Raw genomic sequence first — 19,815 nt, forward strand, 5'->3', positions numbered from 1 at the left:
CCTGCTCTGTGAGTGATGGGGGAAATGCCCCAAACCCCTGATTGGCCCTGCGCTGTGCATGACAGGGGGTGGCACCACACCCTCCCCATCGCCCCTGCCTTGAGTGTGACAGGGGATGGTGCCCCAACCCCCCAATCCGCCCTACCCTGAGTGTGACTGAGGGTGGAATCACAACCTCCCAATTGCCCTGCTCTGTGTATGACAGGGGGCGGCGCCCCTACTCCCCAATCGGTCCTGCTCTGAGCCCGACCAGGGGCTGCACCTAGGGATTGGGCCTGCCCTCTGCCACCCGGAAGCAGGCCTAAGCCAGCAGGTCGTTATCTCCAGAGGGGTCCCAGACTGCAAGAGGGCACAAGCCGGTCTGAGGGACCCCCCCTTCCCCCGAGTGCACAAATTTTTGTGCACCGGGCCTCTAGTATAATTATAAATGTGTGTCTGATGTTACTTAATGTATTAGAAAGAGAAGTAATATTCACAATGATCAGCCTCCTAAATACTTGAAAGGCAATCTTACTGACTAAAAGGAAAATGCCGTGAGTGCTTATTTCCATGAATACTGGTTATTCAGCCAATCTGAAGCTATACTGGTTGAGCAACATGACTAATACTCTATTTGTTCACAACATTGCACTAGTAACAGATGCAAGAATTTTGCAAAAATATGCATCCATCTTATTTCTTAAATACATTGAAACCTAGAACTTCAAACTAATTTTTACCATTAGCCATGGATTTTAGATATAATAAATTATTTGTAGGAAGTACTCTCGACCTTAATTGCATAATTAGTGCACTCTTTTAACGGCTGTTTTCCTTTAGGGCCCAACTGCCTATGTGCTAACTCGGGAGCAAAGCCACTACTTAATATGGAACCCCTGCAGTGGACATTTTTATGGACAATTTGATACATTCTGTCCCCTAAAAAGTGTGGGCTGTTTAATAGGTCCTGATAATGTAAGTATTAACATCTCTTCTTAAACACAGTTGGCTGACTATTGCTTTATTTTTTTAATTGACCTACTTACTTAAATATTATGTATACAAATTTATATAAACATACACATTTACCTTTTTTTTAATCCTCATCTGAGGATGTTTATTGATTTTAGAGAGAGAGGGAGTGTGTGGGAGAGAGGGAGAGAGAGACAGAGAGAGAGAGAGAAAGAGAGAGAGAGAGAGAGAGAGAGAGAGAGAGAGAGAGAGAGAGAGACATCGATCAGTTGCCTCCCATATGTACTCCAATTGGGAATCGAACCCATAACCTTTCAGTGTACAGGATGTTGCTACAACTAATTGAACCAACCAGCCAGGACTACATATATACCATTTAAAGAAATGTAGTGTCAAGCACAGTTACACAACTGTCTTAAATAAAAGCTTTGGTTGAATTAGTCACCTGACCTGCAAAGAAGCAGAATGTTAAAGAAGTAATATAGGATTCGATTCAGAAGAGCCAGGTTTGTGTCCCAGCTCTTTTCTGTTTATTCTTCCAAAACAGAATTCACAATGCCTAACTCTTAGTGCTTTGGTTTATCATCTGAGAAAATTGAGTTTCTTTCTTTTTTTAAGAGAGATTTCCAGGTACTATCAGGTGATTCTTGCTGCACCCAGTTTGAGAGCCATTTAATTTTGGAGGGTACTGTATAAAGCAGGAATCTGCCTCTCTGTACATACATGCACACATATATTGTGTGCGTGTGCGTGTATGTGTGCATGTATTAATGGTGATCTTGTCTTTTTTAGATTTGGTTTAATATTCAGCGGTATGATTCCCCACTAAGGGTAAATTTTGATGTCACCAAGCCCAAGCTATGGAAATCTTTCTTTTCAAGAAGTCTTCCATACCCTGGCCTTTCCAGTGTTCAGGTATAATTCTTTTAATAACAATCAAATGTAGACAAAGAAAGTGAAAAATTTGAAGTCACTATACTGGGTAGCCAGATACTTTTTGACCCTTAATTCGACTCCTAGATATTTTTTTCAAAATAATATTTGTTTTACAAACTTAGTTGAGCCCAACTCAACATAAGATATATACCATCATGTCATGAACCAGTATACACTTATGTAAAAGAAAACATTTTGATGTAAGGAGTCCCGTGACATAAGAGAGTATCACAAAAGTTATTCTATGTAATTTTTAATATTCTGTTGTCAATGCACTAAGTTGATTTCATAGCATGATCCATTCACAAAGTTAATAAAGAAGGGTCCTGGTAATAGATTGCAAGTAGTAAGCATGGGAATTATTTACCACCACTTTTGTTTGAGAGCTAGGTATGTATGTGTATACTGGGTATATAACATCAAATGTATTTTTTACTGTGATCAAACCTTTAAAAAAGATTTAATAAACCCTGCCTTGAGAAATTCTCCCATGTGTACCAAGTGACATACACAAGACTTTTGATAGAAACAATGTTTGTAATAGCCTAAGAATTGGAACAGCATAAGGATAAATTATGGTACACAATGGAATAGTTTATCATTGTTACACAAATGAATCAATATTAATTTTAGTGAGCATTCTAAAAATGTGTGTTTGCTATTATTACTAAATATTATGTCAAGAGAGAAGAAGCAAGTTGCATACTCACAGCATAAAATTATCACATAGTTTAACAGCCATGCAAAACAATACAATATCTAATTTAGGAATCTGTATGTCTGTAGTAAAATCATGCACACATTTTATTAACTTGCCTATCTCTACTATATAAAGATCGTGGGGACAGAAATGTTTATTCACAGATATATGCCCATCACCTACAAAAGTGCCTGACACACAGTAGGTACTTTAAGTATGTGGAATGAAAGTGTTAGAAAACAAATTTCAAGTCATGGTTACTTCTGTGATGAGGAAGAAAAGAAACTGAGGATGAACGATCATTTATTGGGGATGCTTTACTTAAGATGGGCCATGCATACATTGGCATCGGTTATGCTCTGATTGTCTAAGATTTCATAATTTAAAAAAAAGGAGTTAGAAAAGGATGTGGAGTATTCAAATTAGGTGTACAAGATTTCTAGAATTTCTCAACTTCATCTTTTACAGCCGGAAGAGCTTGTTTACCAGCGCACAGACAAGGCGGCCGCAGCCGAGCTACAGGACAGGTCAGGTAGTGCCGTACATACACATGCACTCTGTCCCTCGGCATGTAATCCCAAACTAGACGATTCTCAGCCTGGGGCCATGTGAAATAATTTGGGCAATTACACTGTAATCCCTGTTTATAGACCCCAAGTACAGATGTGATCTCTAAATCCCCTGGCTCAAAAGGAGGCTTTAGCATCAGCATGGTGTGGGACAAACAGAAGTGAACTCCGGGACGCTAGGCAGTCCTCCAAAATTCAGCCTCAGATTAGAGTTCAACATCATGTCGTTATGGGTCTTGTTCAGACAGATCATAATCCCCAGTTACATGCCTCTTTTGTCCAATTAGTGGCTTACTAAACTTCAACCAGTTTATAAACCTAAATCATGGCCTGTAAGAACCTATTTGAGTCCCTATAATCCTTATAATCATGCAAAATAGAACATACTCTCTCAGTTTCACAAATGTGGAAACTGAGGCTCAGAGAGGTCCACATGCTGTTAAAGTGTTCGGGGAGGCTAGAGATCTGCCAGATGTTCTGACTTCAAAGCCTGTGTGACCTTTCTATGTATAAAGCTCTGAGCAGCAGCATGTCAAATCACTCAAGACTAAACGTGGCCTGGTTTCAGGTACTACTACTAGAAAACACCAATTCACTCTCAAGTTCAAATTTAGATAAAGTCTTGTCTGGGATCCCCACATAGAACAGCTAAGTGCCAAGAAGTTCCTTATCTCTTCTAATAGCTTCAGGGTACTGCAGAGTAGCCTCCCACCATCTGTTTCTGCAGGACTGATGAGAAGTGCAGGGCAGTTCTTGCTCAGACCATCTTAAAACCCAACACAGAGGTTGTGTTTTGTGCCAAAATAGAAAGGGATCCCAGAGCTCTGAGCAGCAGGAAGCCGGCGGGGTCCTCACACCTGTGTCTGGTTAGGGGAGCACAAGGGACTTTAGAACTGGCGAGGCCTCAACTCAAATCCCAGCTCCCCTGCCATCATCCTCCTTTGTCCTATCTCACTGATCCCTCATAGGTAAAATTGTGACAGTATTGCCCTCCCTCATAGGGTTATTGTTAGGAGTACATAAAAATGTATAAAACACACTAGCACAGTATCTAGTGAATAAGGGATTAACAAGTGGTAGCTATTTTCTTTCATTCTGTGTTTAAGCTTCACATCCTTTGAACCCAATATCCATCCATCTATACTAATAAAAGGGTAATATACTAATTAGCCCAGACATCCATCTGGACATCCTTCTGGACAAAGCCATGGTGGCGGGGCCTGGGGCAGAGATGGTTAGGGGCGATCAGGCCAGCAGGGGAGGGCAGTTAGGGGCAGCCAGGCAGTCAGGCAGAGAGGTTAGGGGCGATCAGGCAGGCAGGCAGGTGAGCAGTTCGGGGCCAGTGATCCCAGATTGCAAGAGGGTTGTCCAATTGCTGGTCATCCAGACATCCCCCGAGGGGTCCCGGATTGGAGAGGGTGCAGGTCGGGCTGAAGGGACCTCACCCCATGCACAAATTTCATGCACCGGGCCTCTAGTTAACTATAAAAAGGATATCAAAACTTAAGTTGCAATGATGATGGGTATTTTAAAGGCAGTTTTAAGGCAATTTAGAAAAATAAACCTCATGACTAGAAGGCACTGGGAAGCAATCAATATGGGGCATACACAGCCTACTTGAAGCTCTCAGCATAAACCCCACCCCTTATGCCTAGGTCTAAGTTGTTTGTACATACGTTACCAATGAACGAAGTGATAGAACACTGCATGAAAAATCTGCTGACTGTACTGAATTTAGCTGTCCCCCTTATTCAGTGCTCCCTTTTTTGTGTTCCGGCTCAAGCATCTGTTATGACCCTTAGAATATCATCCCAAAGTCTACTCCCTAACCCAACCATATACGACCCGTAAGGGCAAGGATCACTCGTTTTAATTTCTGAATCCTCAGGGATTAGCCCCTATTAGGCACCAACTACTCCTAGCGAAGAACAACTCCACCTACAAAAATGTGATTATGTAATCACCTGAATCCCCACTGCGTGCAAACTGGATTTTTGTCTAAAAGGGAAAAGTCTAATCAGCCCCCCCAAAAATGAAGTTTATGTTTTATAAACAGAATTGAAAAAATACTAAAAGAAAAAGTCATGGACTGGAGGCCACGGCACCTGACGCGGTGGAACAGGTACTGCACCTCCACACTGCGCCACTTCCTGCCTCTGTTGGAAAGCAGCCGAGGGGAGGAAGTAGAAGAGGACCACAGAGCGGAGCTGCTGAGACAGCTGGGGGACTACAGGGTAAGCACACAGTTCTCAACTGAGCCTGTGGATTCCCCGGGTTCAAATGGGAAATTGCTCCTTAACAGGGTTTTGTCATCAAAATTCCTACAATGGCCCATCAGATGAGTGGACAAACAGCTGTGGGACTTTTTTTTTCTTTTTTAACTTCAGGGAGGAAGGGAGAGGGAGAGAGAGATACAAACATTAATAATGAGAATCATTGATAGCTGCCTCCAGCATGCCCCCTACTGGGACCACAACTGCAACCAGGGCGTGTGCCCTGGCCTGGAATCAAACAGTGACCTCCTGGTTCATAGGTAGAGATAAATGGGCATGGCCAGGTGGGTGCTTGGGGCCGTGAGGGGACCACTGTGGGGTGCATTTTCTGACCACTTTACTGTGCATCTGGAGCTGGTACAGAATGGTATTCAATGTAGACTAGAATTGAAAAGTAAAAAGAAAAAAATCCTACATTGCTCTACAAAGTATATGAAATAGCACAGACTAAAAAATATCATTAACAGTTCAAATCTCAGTAACCTATCATTAAGTAGCAGAATACTTTTCAAATAAAAAATAACATTTTATAAGATGATCCTATAAAAAATAACTTATAAAATACATTGCCAGTAAAATAAAATGAAATCATCTGGCTAGTTCATGTTAGACTCAACTATGCATTAAAGGTGAAACCAACCACTCTCAATCAGGTTTCTTAAAACGGTATGATTTTATCCTAATTGTTTTTCATTGCTAAGGAAAGTCCTCATTAATAGACAATATATCTTCTCTACTGCCTGTTGGTAGTGCAGTCTCAAATGGAGGCAGTATGCCTTGCTGGACACACAGAGTGAAGCTAGACGTTTAATTCTAGTCACTGACTTAAACATATCCTTTAACTTTGAAGGCCAGGTTTTCAGCCAGATGTTCTCAAGTAACAGAAAACTTACTTCAAGCATCATTGGGCAATAAAAATAAGTTATTGGTTTATTTTAGTAGAAGAGTCCTCCTCCCTGTGATGGCATCATCCTCAAGCTGGCTTTTCTCATGGAAGCACTTGGTTGGAAAGTTTCAGACAGGGCTCACACCTATTGACAACATGCACACATACTGACAAAGCAGGAGAGTGCGTCTGAGGGCCAGTATTCCTAGCAAGTTTCCTAAAACTCACGTGGAGCGTCACTGATCGACCCCTCAGAGAATCACTGTAGCCAGGGGGATGGAATGCAATGATTAGCTTAACCTGGGCCCCTGGAATTGCATGGGTTACCGGGCAAACGAGGGGCTATCAGGAAGAGGGAAGGGAACAGCAGGGGGTGACCAATAGGTGTCTTATATACCAAGTCAACATGCTAGCAACTCACAACAAAAAAGACATTTAGCCCCACTCCGTTTTCTCTGTTGCTAATATATAGCTGAGCAGAAAGACAGAAATAAATGACTTTGTGATCCAGTGGAAGACTTCTTATTAAGAATATTAAGAATTGCATATTAAGAGGGAAAAAATAAAATCTTTAAACTTCACTAATGTGTACAAACCTGTTTTTTCCCTTCAGTTCTCCGGATTTCCCCTTCACATGCCCTATTCTGAACTGAAGCCTTTAATTGAAGCTGTGTATAGCACTGGAGTGCATAATATTGATGTTCCGAATGTTGAATTTGCTTTAGCTGTATATATCCACCCATATCCCAAAAATGTTTTGTCTGTTTGGATCTATGTTGCCTCCCTTATACGTAACAGGTAATTTTTTAATTGTATACTTTTTATATCATGTAAAACTGTAATTAGGATATGAGAATATTTTTAACTGATATTGTTCAATCACATCAGAAGAAAATATAATTTGCAAATGAAATAAAAATTTTAAACTGTACCCCCAAAAAGTGTTATTCATTAGTCAGCCTTGTCTCTGCCACTTTGACTCTAAATTCAGTAACTATCACTGTAGGGCGTGGCTATAGAGTTAAACCTCGGATTGACCTGTGGCAGAGCCACAAACAAGTCCCAGTTTAGAGGGAAGAGCTCTCCTAGCATAATTAAGCTTGACCTTATAGCACTCCCTAGATCCTTCCTAGGTAGCTAATGGGCTGTGGGAGATACAGCAAGTACTGCCAAAATAAGTGAAACTCACAAGAACATTATAACTATGTTGACCTTGTTTATCTCTGACTATAAAATAAAGCCTCAGCCCGCCAGCTGGATCTTTTCTGTGTCCTCATCCAGGCATGGGAGATCTGCCAAGCCCCAGCTATATTCTCTTTGTCTGTCTTCTTTAATCCTTCACCACCCCTCCTCAGGTTCACCCTTGGCCATGCTGGCATGGCACATATCAGTCCCTCCTTACACTGTGAGCTTCAGACCACCATGCTTTTGTGCTTGCTCACCTCCTATTGCCCTTCTTTGCCTGTCCAACAGACTATCAATCATACTTTTAAGACCCAGTAAAACAACACAACTTTTCTGATGGAAGGAGGAACAACATTGCAATATATTATTTTTAACGCTGAAAACGTTGTAAGACCATACCCTACAGAAATACTGAGCAACTAGACACATGCACATACACACACACACACATACACCCAGTGGTTAAAGTAATATAGTATCTTATGGGAGAAAGGGGAATATTTTTAAATATTTAACAAAAGGGAAGTAGTTTTAAAAATTAAGACTTGCAATGATTTCTTAAAAGGGTATGATTTTATCCTAATTGTTTTTCATTGCTAAGAAAAGTCCTCATTAATAGACAATATATCTTCTCTTACTGCCTGTTGGTAGTGCTGAGTGTTCACAGCTGAGTAAGAAAACCCTTGACTTCCAAAAACCTTAGTTGTCTCTCGGTATTCCTGGGGGATTGGTTTGAGGACTACCCCACAAATACGTAAGTCCAAATGCTCAAGTCCCCTATACAAAATGGGGTACATCAATGCACAATTGGCATCCATAGATTCTCAAATGGGGATCAAAAATAGTAGAGGAATTTATTGAAAACAATCCATGTATAAGTAGACCCCTGCAGTTGAAAGCCAAGATGCTCAAGGGTCAACTGTCCTTAGGGCACTGCCCAGCACTGAGCCTGATGTTTGTCAGAAACCACAAGGTACTTTCCATTGTATTCTAAGAATGAAGTTTCACTAGTTCATGAAATCATTCATAAAACCCAAGATAAATTTAAACCAAGTGTATATAGTGTATCATTATTAACCATCCCCTTAAGTTAATTATGCAACAGCGACAATGTGTAAAAATTAAATGCAGACTGCCATCTCCCCATGCAATTGGATGGAAGGTGGACAGTAGAAAAACAATTCCCACATGACCAGTGCTGACTTGAAGTCAGTTCAGTTCAAGCTTGCCAAGTCCTACTGAATGGTTTGCTAACATCAAGCAGCATAGGCCAAAGCAAAAGGGAGGTACCTCAATTACCTGGAAGCCCTGGGGAAATTAGCTGCTCAAATTATTTAAAAGGATAACAATTAGAGCCAAGTCCTGCAACACCACTTAATCATGATTTTAACTATTTCTCATAATTCTCTCCCCCCAACCCCCCCTCCACCCGCCCCAAAAAATAGTATACTGTCTTCTGCTTATATGGGAGAGAAACTTTAGTGCTACCTTGGTGACCCAGGGCATGGTTATAGATGAGTAATTTTACCATGCAGTTCACATAACTACAGATAAGTCCAGGGTTGGATGGCACTTACCGAAGAAAAATTCTTGTAGTCTGTTTTCTTGAAATAGTCCCTGATGTCGACTATTCAAATAAATTTTATTAAACATTTAGAGAAATAAAAACATAGTAACTATAAAAGTCAACCTTACAAAATGACACTTCGGAGCCTGTAACTGTTCAGTAAGCTCAGGTTTCAAGTCCTCTAAGGGAATCAAGAGGCAGCTTAGGCCAGACTAAAGGACAAAGCAAGGCGTAAGCAGTACCACATAACCACTTAAGTTTAAGAGCCACAAACTCAAAAGGAAAGATGTCACTTTACACCAAGCTGCCCAGCACGTAACTAGAGGTGGGTCCATCGTTTATTTTGCAATTGTTAACAGGAATGGAATCAAAATGGGAAACCTCTTAAAGAAAGAAAGGTAAAATTTCGGAGAGTCATTAGATATCCACCCTTTAGAGCTGATCTTCCCTCGGGTATTTAATTCAAATGTTAGTGAAATTTACAAGCATGTGTAAATTCTCCTTATTTATATGCCCATCAAATGCTTCTTCTTTCATCTTTAGAAAACATTATCTAAGATAAAGTTTTCTCTTAGCCTGAACTGAAACCTGTCTTCCTACAGTTTGTTTCTCTCCTACACCTCCTATCCCCCAATAAAACAATACCTGGGACCACAAACAGGACTGCAAGACTATTTCCTCTTTCATAGCTTTGCACGTATTTTGATGGCACGCCGCCTACTCTTCTCTTCTTGACATAGAATTTCATATAGCATTAGATATATAAAACTGACTCCGCATGCACCTTTCTGAATTGCAGGTCTCCACTCCCGTTACCTTTTCACATAGCAATTCAAATTTTGACTACTGCATAATTAATTAAAAATAAAAACACCGATTCAGCTCAACAAAATTAGGTATCTGTCTAAAACTGCTTATCAAGGTCAGGATTTCATGGGAGCTAAAATATTTAGTCCTATTTTACCTTCAAGTAAACCTGCACTGAGGTTTATAATGAAATCAAAACACAAAAGACACTTGGTAAAGTCCTCAAAGTAGATTTTATTTATACATTTCTTCAAATGATTGTAGAATTTTTAAAAATCCCTCCCAAATTTGACAATTTAGGAACAGTGGTGGACACTGGGGTTCTTACTTTGAATGGCAAGGCATTAGTGACATTATTTTCCAAGCATTCAATTTAAAAGAAATCTGATAAAACTGTTCTCATCCTCATGAAAAGACCTAATCCCTTTCTAAAACAAAAATATGATTTGCAAGAGAAACAACACTGTACAATTCACTGGTGAATTTTAAGATTTCTGAGGCTGTAAGGATGAGGCCAAAACAAGTCACACTCAAAAAGGATGGTTAACACAAGAAATGTGCTACAAGTAAAGTGCATGAAAGGAAGCCTGCTCAGCTAAATGAAGTAGACAAAGGTCAGAAGTCAAGGGTCATTCGCCAGAGCGGCAGCAGGCTCGAAAACCACACTGCAAATTCTGGCATCCGCTGGCGGTATCAGCATGAGGACCTGTATAAAAACAGAAAAGTGTGAAAGGAGGAATTTCTTAGGGATCACATAAAAATAATCTAGCTTTTATGAGAAGGCTTAAAACATTTTTTTTTTTTACCAGCAAGCAATGCATTTATAACAAGTAAAATCTCACAATAGGTGTATAAAAATTTATTCTGACATAAACATTGCCAATAGTTTGACTTTAATTAATGTATCCTTCATGGTTCAAAAGCTAAAGGAATGAAGAAAAATAATATTTTGTCAATATTCTTACAAAATAAAAATCTAAGAAGAAAAAGAGTAATCCACAGACAAGGATGACAGGCTAGCTTAACAGCTTTCTTATACTCTGAACATCCTTCCAGGAAATATAATAAAGGCAAACACAGCCTTATCTGTAACAGATCAGCTAAAGAATCTAATATTAAACAATTATAATAAACACTAGAGGCCCAATGTACAAAATTTGTGCAAGGGGCTCGCCCTCGCAGCCGCAGCTGCCTGGGCCGGAAGGTCATCCAGATAGTCGTTCTGCTGTTTGGTCTAATTAGCATATTAGCTCTTTATTATATAAGATTATATTCAAAAATTTTAAAAACTGTGTAAACATAGGCTTAACATATTTGTCATATTTTTATCTAACATCTGCAGCCAAAATAAATCATATGATTGGGTTAAGTGAAATTATCTTCCAGAATTAAGTACATAATGAGTGGTTAACTAAATAAACATATTAACACATAAAAAATGTGATTCAATTATAAAGAACAGTAAAACACTTGTGGTATAGCTGACATTTTATCACAGTCACATTATGCTATCCAGACACTAGATAAAAAGACCATTAGGAAACATAGCTGTGAATTAGGAAATATAAAAAAGAGGTATCATGGCACATATTCAAATGTTAATTTGAATGAATCAGTTTCATAAAGGCAGAAAAATGTGGAAAAGCATGTCTTAATTATATTGAAGCCTTTCAGTATATCTGCACTATGAACAAATAAAGAGTAGTTATCAGTTCTTTAATCATCAATCAGAACCAAAAATATTTGCAATTGTGCTATGTAAGGATCATAGGAAAAGTACATGAAATGTAAAGGGGTATAATTGAAATATTTCAGTACTCTGGATTGACAACTAGCTTAACCAGAAACATATTTTAAATTAGTTTTGTTTTGTTTTTTAAAAGGGCAACCTATTGTGAATGGCCAGTATGCTAATACCAACCTAAGAAAATAACTACGGTACTTGCAACTGGACAAGCAGCACACACTTATTTCCCAGAATTTAACTTTTCCTTGTATCCCTGAAATGGCATATACAAAATACAAAGGGCAAATTTCTTAGGATATACAATCAATGAAGCATACCAGTAATGTTCATGTATTTCACTATTGAAATGATAATGTACTAGTATCTTTAAGTAAAAAAAAACAAGTAATGAACTTTACAAACATGTGGAACTTCAACGGTTTATCATTTCATTTACTTTCACTTATGTTTAACTTTAGAATGGATGTGGTGCGCCGCAACCGGTTTGGCTCAGTGGATAGAGGGTCGGCCTGCGGACTAAAAGGTCCCAGGTTCGATTCCAGTCAGGGGCATGTACTTTGGTTGCGGGCACATCTCCAGTGGGGGGTGTGCAGGAGGCAGCTGATTGATGTTTCTCTCTCATCGATGTTTCTAACTATCTATCTCTCTCCCTTCCTCTCTGTAAAAAATCAATAAAATATATTTAAAAAAAAAAGAATGGATATGGGGCATGGGGAGCAGGTATAAAAATATACCATTGTATATGAAAGGTATTGGGCATAGTTTTATAATTGTTGAAGTCAGTGATACACAAATGCTCATTATATTAGTCCATATTCATAGGTTTAAATTTTTCTAAATCTAAAATTTCTTAAAATCTAAAATTATTTCAAATATAAAACTGAATTACCACAAGCCCATTTTCATTTAACCAAAATTAAAATCTGTTCTATTTTTAAAATGAGAAGCTGAATGTGTCAAATATTTAAAATTCACAAAGTAGCATTTTTGTTAGGATTAGCTTCCCTTAAAATAAGACATAAGGTTAGTCATCTTAACCAAAATCAAATTTCTTAGTACATATTACCAGGTATTAGAAATGCTCAGATAAGGAATCCTATAGTTTGAAATCCTTCTCCCACTGTCAATCTTTGACCTGGTTTTCCAGAAGCTGATAGGTTTTCAGCTTCTCTATTTTCAACACCACCCAACCCTCCATGCCACCCCTTCTTGTCTTGCCTCACTACCCTCCTCACCCTCCTCTGGTTACTTCCCTGCCTACCAATCACCCAGTGCCTTTCTTCAAGACCCAATCCCTGGTTAGGGCACATGCCTGGGTTGCAGCCTGGATACCTGCAAGAGGGGTGGAGACAACCAATTGAAGTTTCTCTCTCATTGATGTTTCTCTCCCCTCTCTCTGAAATCAATAAAAACATATTAAAAAAAAAAAAAGATCCAATCCATCGTCCTGCTCTGACACTTAGTACCTGTGATGAAATGCTTGAACTGATGGGTTTTGCAAAAACATATCTGATTATCATTTTCTCAGTATGTAATTCTATTCCAAATTTCTAAAAAAGGAGAAATAAGAAAGAAACATGGAAACTTCGTATAATTCTCCAAACTAAAATTCTTCCTAAAATACTTCACCACAATGCCTTTATAGTGAATTCAACAGTGGCCTAGAAAAAACATCATAAACAATGACTGAAAGCAATGAAAAGTGAGGTCTGCTACTGGTTTTCAAGGGAGAAATAAAGGGGAGCCTTCAAAGGAGCTAATTGGACTGAGGAAGCTATTCTAAAGATCCCTATCTTTCCAAAAACCACACAGGTTTTTACCATCCACCCCAAAAGACAGAGGGGCCCAGCATCCTCAGTCTCCATGCTGGGTCACTCTTTGCTCTCAAAGGCTACGGGATTGGTAATAGGGATAGTAGTGAAAGAAAAAATTAGCTAGACAGTAATTCAATCCTATTGTCAACTTCTCCTTATTCATCACAAAACAAAGTTCTCACTCACACTGGTGTGAAATGTGCCCCTCCCTCAAATACTTTCACTAGAATATCGGTGTTTCAATGGGATTCTAAGTGAATACTAGAGTAAATAGAGGGAATTAATATGTCAGTGTTTTCAATGTGAAGGTAGGAAGCATATGGGTATGTAAACAATAACTGTAACAGTAACAGCAATCCCATCATAAGGTCAATGACAGAGCAGGTGTCTGGTCCTAACAATCCATCAAAGCAATGCCATCCATGAAGAGACTGTACATTGTTGATGGCCTAGGGCCAAAATAAGTGAAGACAACCACCATCTTTAACTTGGATTAGTCTCATATTGGAGGAAAATGGGAGAGTAACAATTTCCAAAGCCTGGAAATAGTAAGCAATGTTAGCCGTAAGACCTTTAAACATCACAGAAGGACAGTTCAGAAAAGGAATAAATGGACAACAGAAAAAGTGCAGCAGCATTGGAAAAAAATATGACTAAGATATGTTATGTTATCTGCAGTTATTTACCCAAACTTTTTATTGAATGATTTGTTTTTCCTTGATATTAAATATCTTACTTATACTGTATATCTGCACTTACCTTCACTTACCTTTAATTCCTCTTTAACTTAAATTAGAAACATAAGAGCAAATCATCTGAGACTGTCATCTCCAAAACTATAATCTAATCTATCTTAATTCATAAATTACACATATATTGAAATGCAAACCAGTATAAAAAGTTTATTTACTGTCATTGTTCAGAGTTCTAAAACTATGCAATTCCATTTAACACTTCTTAAATGACATCTTTTAAATATTATGGCTAAGAAGCCTTCTTTTATATTTAAATCTTAACTTCATCAATCAAATAAATTTAATGTTATGAAGAATCATTCAGAAGAATAAAAAATGGCATTTTATAGCAATGTTTAGTACAGTGTCTGTCTCCCAGTAGGTATTGTTTAAATATTTGATTACTAGCCCTGACTGGTTTGGCTCAGTGGATAGAGCGTTGGCCTGCGGATTGAAGGGTTCCAGGTTCGATTCCGGTCAAGGGCATGTACCTTGGTTGCGGGCACATCCTCAGTGGGGAGTGTGTGGGAGGCAGCTGATCAATATTTCTCTCTCATCAATGTTTCTAACTCTCTATCCCTCTCCCTCTCTATAAAAAAATCAATAAAATGTATTTTAAAAAATAAATAAATATTTGATTACTAAATTACCCTCTGCAAAATCTCTGCCTGTGTTTCTGAAACAGATTGTTCTGTCTTATGCATCACTTGTTATTTAGATAATGAATATCATTTATTAGTATTTACTTCTTTTACTTAGTAACATGGTATTTATGTAAACTTTCTTTTGACAAAAAAAATAATTAAATGTTGCTCTCAAATATTTAAAACATTTGTCATCTAAGTATGCTCCTTATTGTTCTAAGATCATGTATAAGCATATTAGCTACTTTGAAAAATTATAAAAATAATAATAAAAAGGGGCTCCCTAAGCAGTCACTAACTATTTACTGTACAAGTTGGGCTATAGTGAAAGATACTGGACCATTGTGTCATCCTGCAATACTGGATGCAATGTAACTTTATTCTAACACTTTCTAGGCTGTCCATGTCTAATTTTTAAGAAAAAGATTACATCAGAGCAGCTGGCTGGAATTCTGGAATACAAGTTAACATGACAAGTCACCCTATTATCTTTAAAAAGTTTCAATTTCCTCACATCATGCTCCTTTTAAGAAGCTGCAAAAAGATACTTAATATTAGATTATATAAGCACTGTTAATTTCCTTCCACATCTTTCAAAGTCAGATGTCTTCATTAAATTTCATTTATTGAAAATTACCACTTATCAAAAAAAAAGAAAATCTAAAATTCAACAAAGAAATGTAGCAGCTCCTTCAGAACACTTTAAAATGTATATATTCAAACCCAGTTGAGATTAAAGGAATTTTAACATCCTAAAAAAGTGCAAAAGATTTTAAATATTTTATCCCATCATGTAAATTATTTCAAAAAGTTTATAAAATTACACACAAGAAACAAGTAGGCAGATCATAAAAATGAACCGAGACCAATCTACCCCACCCCATAACTTCTACATACCCCAAAATAAATATAATAAATTAGGTTGTGATTATTCCCACAAGCATAACCTATGCTGAAATCATTATGGACAATTCAAGTGCAACATACATATGCTTTTCTTATAAAAATAATTGTTTTTATTATATTTCACAGTATACTATGTACTTTAGGAAGCATAATACTGTACCTACAATAACATAACTGTACATTTAAAAAATATCTCCCTTCTCAAACTCACTGCATCCATACAAGAGGCAAGTCTTTCACTTTAGCAATCATGCTTTGTTTTTGTACACTTGGCAGGTTGCAACTAAAATTCTCACCATTCTTTGATTATACACCAATGGCAACAAAGAGTTAAGAAATGCTCCAACTTAGTGTTGCTATTTCAAGACATGAAAGGTCATCTCCTGCATCACCAATGTGATTCCAGAAATAAGAGAGCTGCTATCTCCTGTCTCTTCATATATATTTTAAGGAAAATAGCAGATTTACGAACTTCTCTACCTACTGGTATGTAATTAAAGAAGAGACCACTCCTCTAGCCTTCCTAGCTCCTGTCCATCGTTCTGCCTGAAAGAAACTCAGTTGATGTTCCCATCATCTTAAGACGAATCAGGCTCAAACAATAGTATATGATGTAAAAGACAGGTGCATAGGGGATTTGAATCATCTAAATTTTTTCCAGTTATAAATACAGAAAGTTGAAATGTTTACCAATACTTGAAGAGCAGCTTTGTATGCTTTTGGGAATTTTAGTCTCTACAAGTGAATATCATCAAATGCTCAAAAAGGGCTGTATTTTGCAAAAGCATAGGGAACAAGCCCACTGCAGGGTAGGGATAGGCTTAAAAATCAAAAAAAAAAAAAAATTAAGAAGTGTTTACCTGATGATTGTTAAAAGTAGACTTAGGAATCAATCTTAAAAATACTATGAGAATGGATCCCTGAGGAATTCACTTTACCAATGTCCTTTTCCTACTGCATTTTATAAACTTGTCCCACTAGAAAACTGTCTATCATGCCTAAGAAATCAATATATCTAGGCCATCAATACATCCAAATTGTTAATGAGTGCTATATCATTCTAGAAGAAGTGCCCAAAACTTTATATGACTAAACTACTACATATCTCAAAAATATGCCAGAATAGATATTTGAAATATCTGTAAAAACAAATTACTTTTAAAGGACCTAATTTAGGAAAACATGTGATTTTTAAAATTTTATCAAATATAAAGGACTAAATCTGAAAATAAAACAGTTTGGGAATTAGAATCTAGAAAACTAAACAGAAACCCTAAGAAAGATCCACATTATTAAAAATTTTTAAATCAATTCCTTCAAAATTATCTCATTGATAAAAAAGCATTACCGTTAATGTTGTCACAGTAGTAAAAGTATTCATCATTTAGAGAAGGACATGCTGAAACCAAATCCTGCAGGCCTGCACCAGTTACAGTAAGACAACCAGAGAGATTTAGGTGCTCCAAATAAGGCAGCCCTCCTCCCAGAGTCAAAACCCTGCAAGAGAAGCAATCCAGCAATTACAATATGTTAATCTATGTAAACTTAAGTATTCCATTCCAATGGCACATTAGGCCTCTATCAATAGACCATTTCATTTGGTAATGAGAAAAATTAAAAATTTCCATAAAGCATAACTAACCTCATTCCTTAGACAGGGATACATTGAACTGTGTAAATGTTTGTTTATAATTGAAATTAAATTGGTTGTCAAAATAGGCTGTTTTAAGTTCTGTTAACTACATTCCCAAGGTAACAGCTAAGAAAATAACTATAAAAAAAATACAGAGAAGGGAAAAAACAGGAATCAAATGGTACATTATATACATAATTTTAAATGTAAACCAAACACTTCTATTAAAATGCAGAGATTAGCAGACTGGATTAAAAAAATATGATGCATCTATATGCTCTCTATAAGAGACCTCACTTTAAATGCAAAAACACAAAAAGAGGTTAAATGTAAAAGCATGAGAAAACATAATCCATACAAAAAGTAACCAAAAGAGAGCCAGGTGGCTATTGTCAAACAACAGAGACCTTAAATTTTTAAAAAAGGTTACGAGAGACAAAGAAAAATATATTGATATAAGGTTCACTAAACCAAGAGGATATAACAATTATAAACCACACACACACACACACACACACACACACACACACACACACGAAACAGAGATGAATAAAAACAAAAACACAACAAACCAAAGCTGCTGGGATGCAGCAAAAAGAGGGCCAAGAGCAAAATTTACGGCTGTAAACACCAACATTAAATATGAAGATCTTAAACCTAACTAAACATCTTAACGAATTAGAAAAAGACCAAACATAAGCTAGTAAAGGAAAGAAATACTAAAGACTACAGGAAAAAATTTCTTAAATAGAGAATTTATATATATATAAAAGCCTAAGCAACTGAATGAACGAACGACAAGTTGCTATGACGCGCACTGACCACCAGGGAGCAGATGCTCAATGCAGCAATTCTGCTGGTAGTAAGTGTGCTTCCACAGCCAACCTCCAGCGTCCCTCCCCCTGGCCGGCCCCAATCGGCCCCTATTATTGGCCAGGCTGAGGGACCCCACTTGTGCACGAATTTATGCACCAGGCCTCGAGTACAAAAATAATAAAGAAAAATCAATGAGACCAAAAATTGGTTCTTTGAAAAGGTCAATAAAATTGACAAAAATTTTGCTAGATTGCCTAAGAAAAAAAGAAAGAGGGCTCAAATTATCAGTCAGAAATGAGAATTGGGACATTACTACCAATTTTACAGAAACAGAAAATATTATGAACAGCACCATAAAAAATTATATGCCAACGAATTGTATAACCTGAATGAAATAGACAAATTCCCTAAAAACACAAAAAGCAAACTGAGTTAAAAAAAGAAAATCAGAATAGACCTATATAACAAGGAGATTGAATATGGTAGATATATTTTCTTCTCTGTTACAAGTAAAAATTCTTCTTATTCATGTTTATATCCACTAAAACATCACAGAAAATGTGTTGTAGGCATTTGCTAAGTATTTATAAAACTTTTTATGTGCTTCCAATATATCACAAAGTATTTGAACTGACTGACATGAAACTTCATGCTGAAGTTGCAATGTTCCAACACTTTAAAGTAAGACAAATCTTGGTTAACTCTTTTGGATAAATAAATCAGCGAAAAGGCATGACACTTAGAATTCAAAATTTCTATTTCATTTGAGAATGAGAACATGTCCATTTCCTAATACTTTGCAACTGATTACTTACCTGAGACCATGGTCTGTGATCTGATAACACCCAGACAGACTGAGAAACAGAAGTACACGTCCAGTCTCTTGATCAGATTTTTCACTCCCAGAGTAGATTAAGTCCTTTTCCCTAAGCAAGCTAGTCCTTGATGCCTTTCCACACAATGCAGAAGACTCCGGGAGTGCTGACATAGTTCTTAGAGCTGTTCCTGTACAACAAAATGAATGACCACAATATGCAAAGGCTGGAGAAGCACAATGCTGCTGCCAACAGACACTAGTCCTTAGTCCAACAATATCTTTACTGTAACAGCCAGAGGAGGAACAACTCAAGTTGGATGCTGTCTCCATTACACAAAGACTTTCCACATTTCTATGTCTCCATTCAACAGCATCTTCAATATCGGCCAGGTCTTCAGCATCCAACATCCACACATAAGGAGAAGTGAAATTCTCAGAAGAAACAGGCTTAGTCCAGGGGTTTTCATTGTCTATTTCTTCTCCAATAGCCTTGTTAGTTAAATCTTGCAAACAAGCATACTGTTTGGTGGACTGCATGTCAATGTCTTTATTTTTCCATGTAGTCGAAGTAATTTTGCTTGTAGACAAAAGGCCATTCTGATGAGATGTCAGAATTCCAAGAGCTCTAGAAATCTTCTCTAGAGCCACATCTGTGATTTTTTCACATCCAGACAGATCAAGATGCCGAAGACTCTGGCAGCATCCAAGCCAAGACCAACTATAATTAAGAGGTTATAAGACTATTAGTGGATATTGTTAAATTCTTCAAAAGCATTTGACTATTACGTAAATATATAAAAAACTAAAGAATATGTAATAATCAATAAAAA

The 19,815-nt window shown here is 37.4% G+C and overlaps 2 protein-coding genes across 12 annotated transcripts in view; one reads left to right on the top strand and one right to left on the bottom strand.

Annotated features, from left to right (window-relative positions):
* Positions 1-7,246, top strand: part of CC2D2A (coiled-coil and C2 domain containing 2A) — an 81,551-nt gene extending 74,305 nt beyond the window's left edge. For 6 of the 9 annotated variants that reach the window (XM_015571850.1, XM_015571851.1, XM_006775825.2 and 3 more), the window contains 5 exons: positions 820-954; positions 1,744-1,866; positions 3,056-3,114; positions 5,213-5,390; positions 6,929-7,246. In XM_015571850.1, coding sequence (XP_015427336.1) covers positions 820-954; positions 1,744-1,866; positions 3,056-3,114; positions 5,213-5,390; positions 6,929-7,117 — 684 coding nt within the window. In that variant the 3' untranslated portion in view covers positions 7,118-7,246. Of the gene's footprint in view, positions 1-819; positions 955-1,743; positions 1,867-3,055; positions 3,115-5,212; positions 5,391-6,928 lie in introns of those variants that run through there. The other 3 variants (XM_015571853.1, XM_015571856.1, XM_015571855.1) reach the window with 3 other exon arrangements.
* A 2,958-nt stretch (positions 7,247-10,204) lies between these two features.
* Positions 10,205-19,815, bottom strand: part of FBXL5 (F-box and leucine-rich repeat protein 5) — a 34,936-nt gene continuing 25,325 nt past the window's right edge. For 2 of the 3 annotated variants that reach the window (XM_015571840.1, XM_015571839.1), the window contains exons 10-11: positions 17,068-17,216; positions 10,205-10,580 (exon numbers count right to left, since the gene is read on the bottom strand). In XM_015571840.1, coding sequence (XP_015427326.1) covers positions 10,504-10,580; positions 17,068-17,216 — 226 coding nt within the window. In that variant the 3' untranslated portion in view covers positions 10,205-10,503. Of the gene's footprint in view, positions 10,581-17,067; positions 17,217-18,983; positions 19,704-19,815 lie in introns of all 3 variants that reach the window. The other variant, XM_015571841.1, reaches the window with a different exon arrangement.

The sequence above is a fragment of the Myotis davidii genome, unplaced genomic scaffold, assembly GCF_000327345.1.
Source record: "Myotis davidii unplaced genomic scaffold, ASM32734v1 scaffold204, whole genome shotgun sequence".
NCBI classification, from domain to species: domain Eukaryota; kingdom Metazoa; phylum Chordata; class Mammalia; order Chiroptera; family Vespertilionidae; genus Myotis; species Myotis davidii.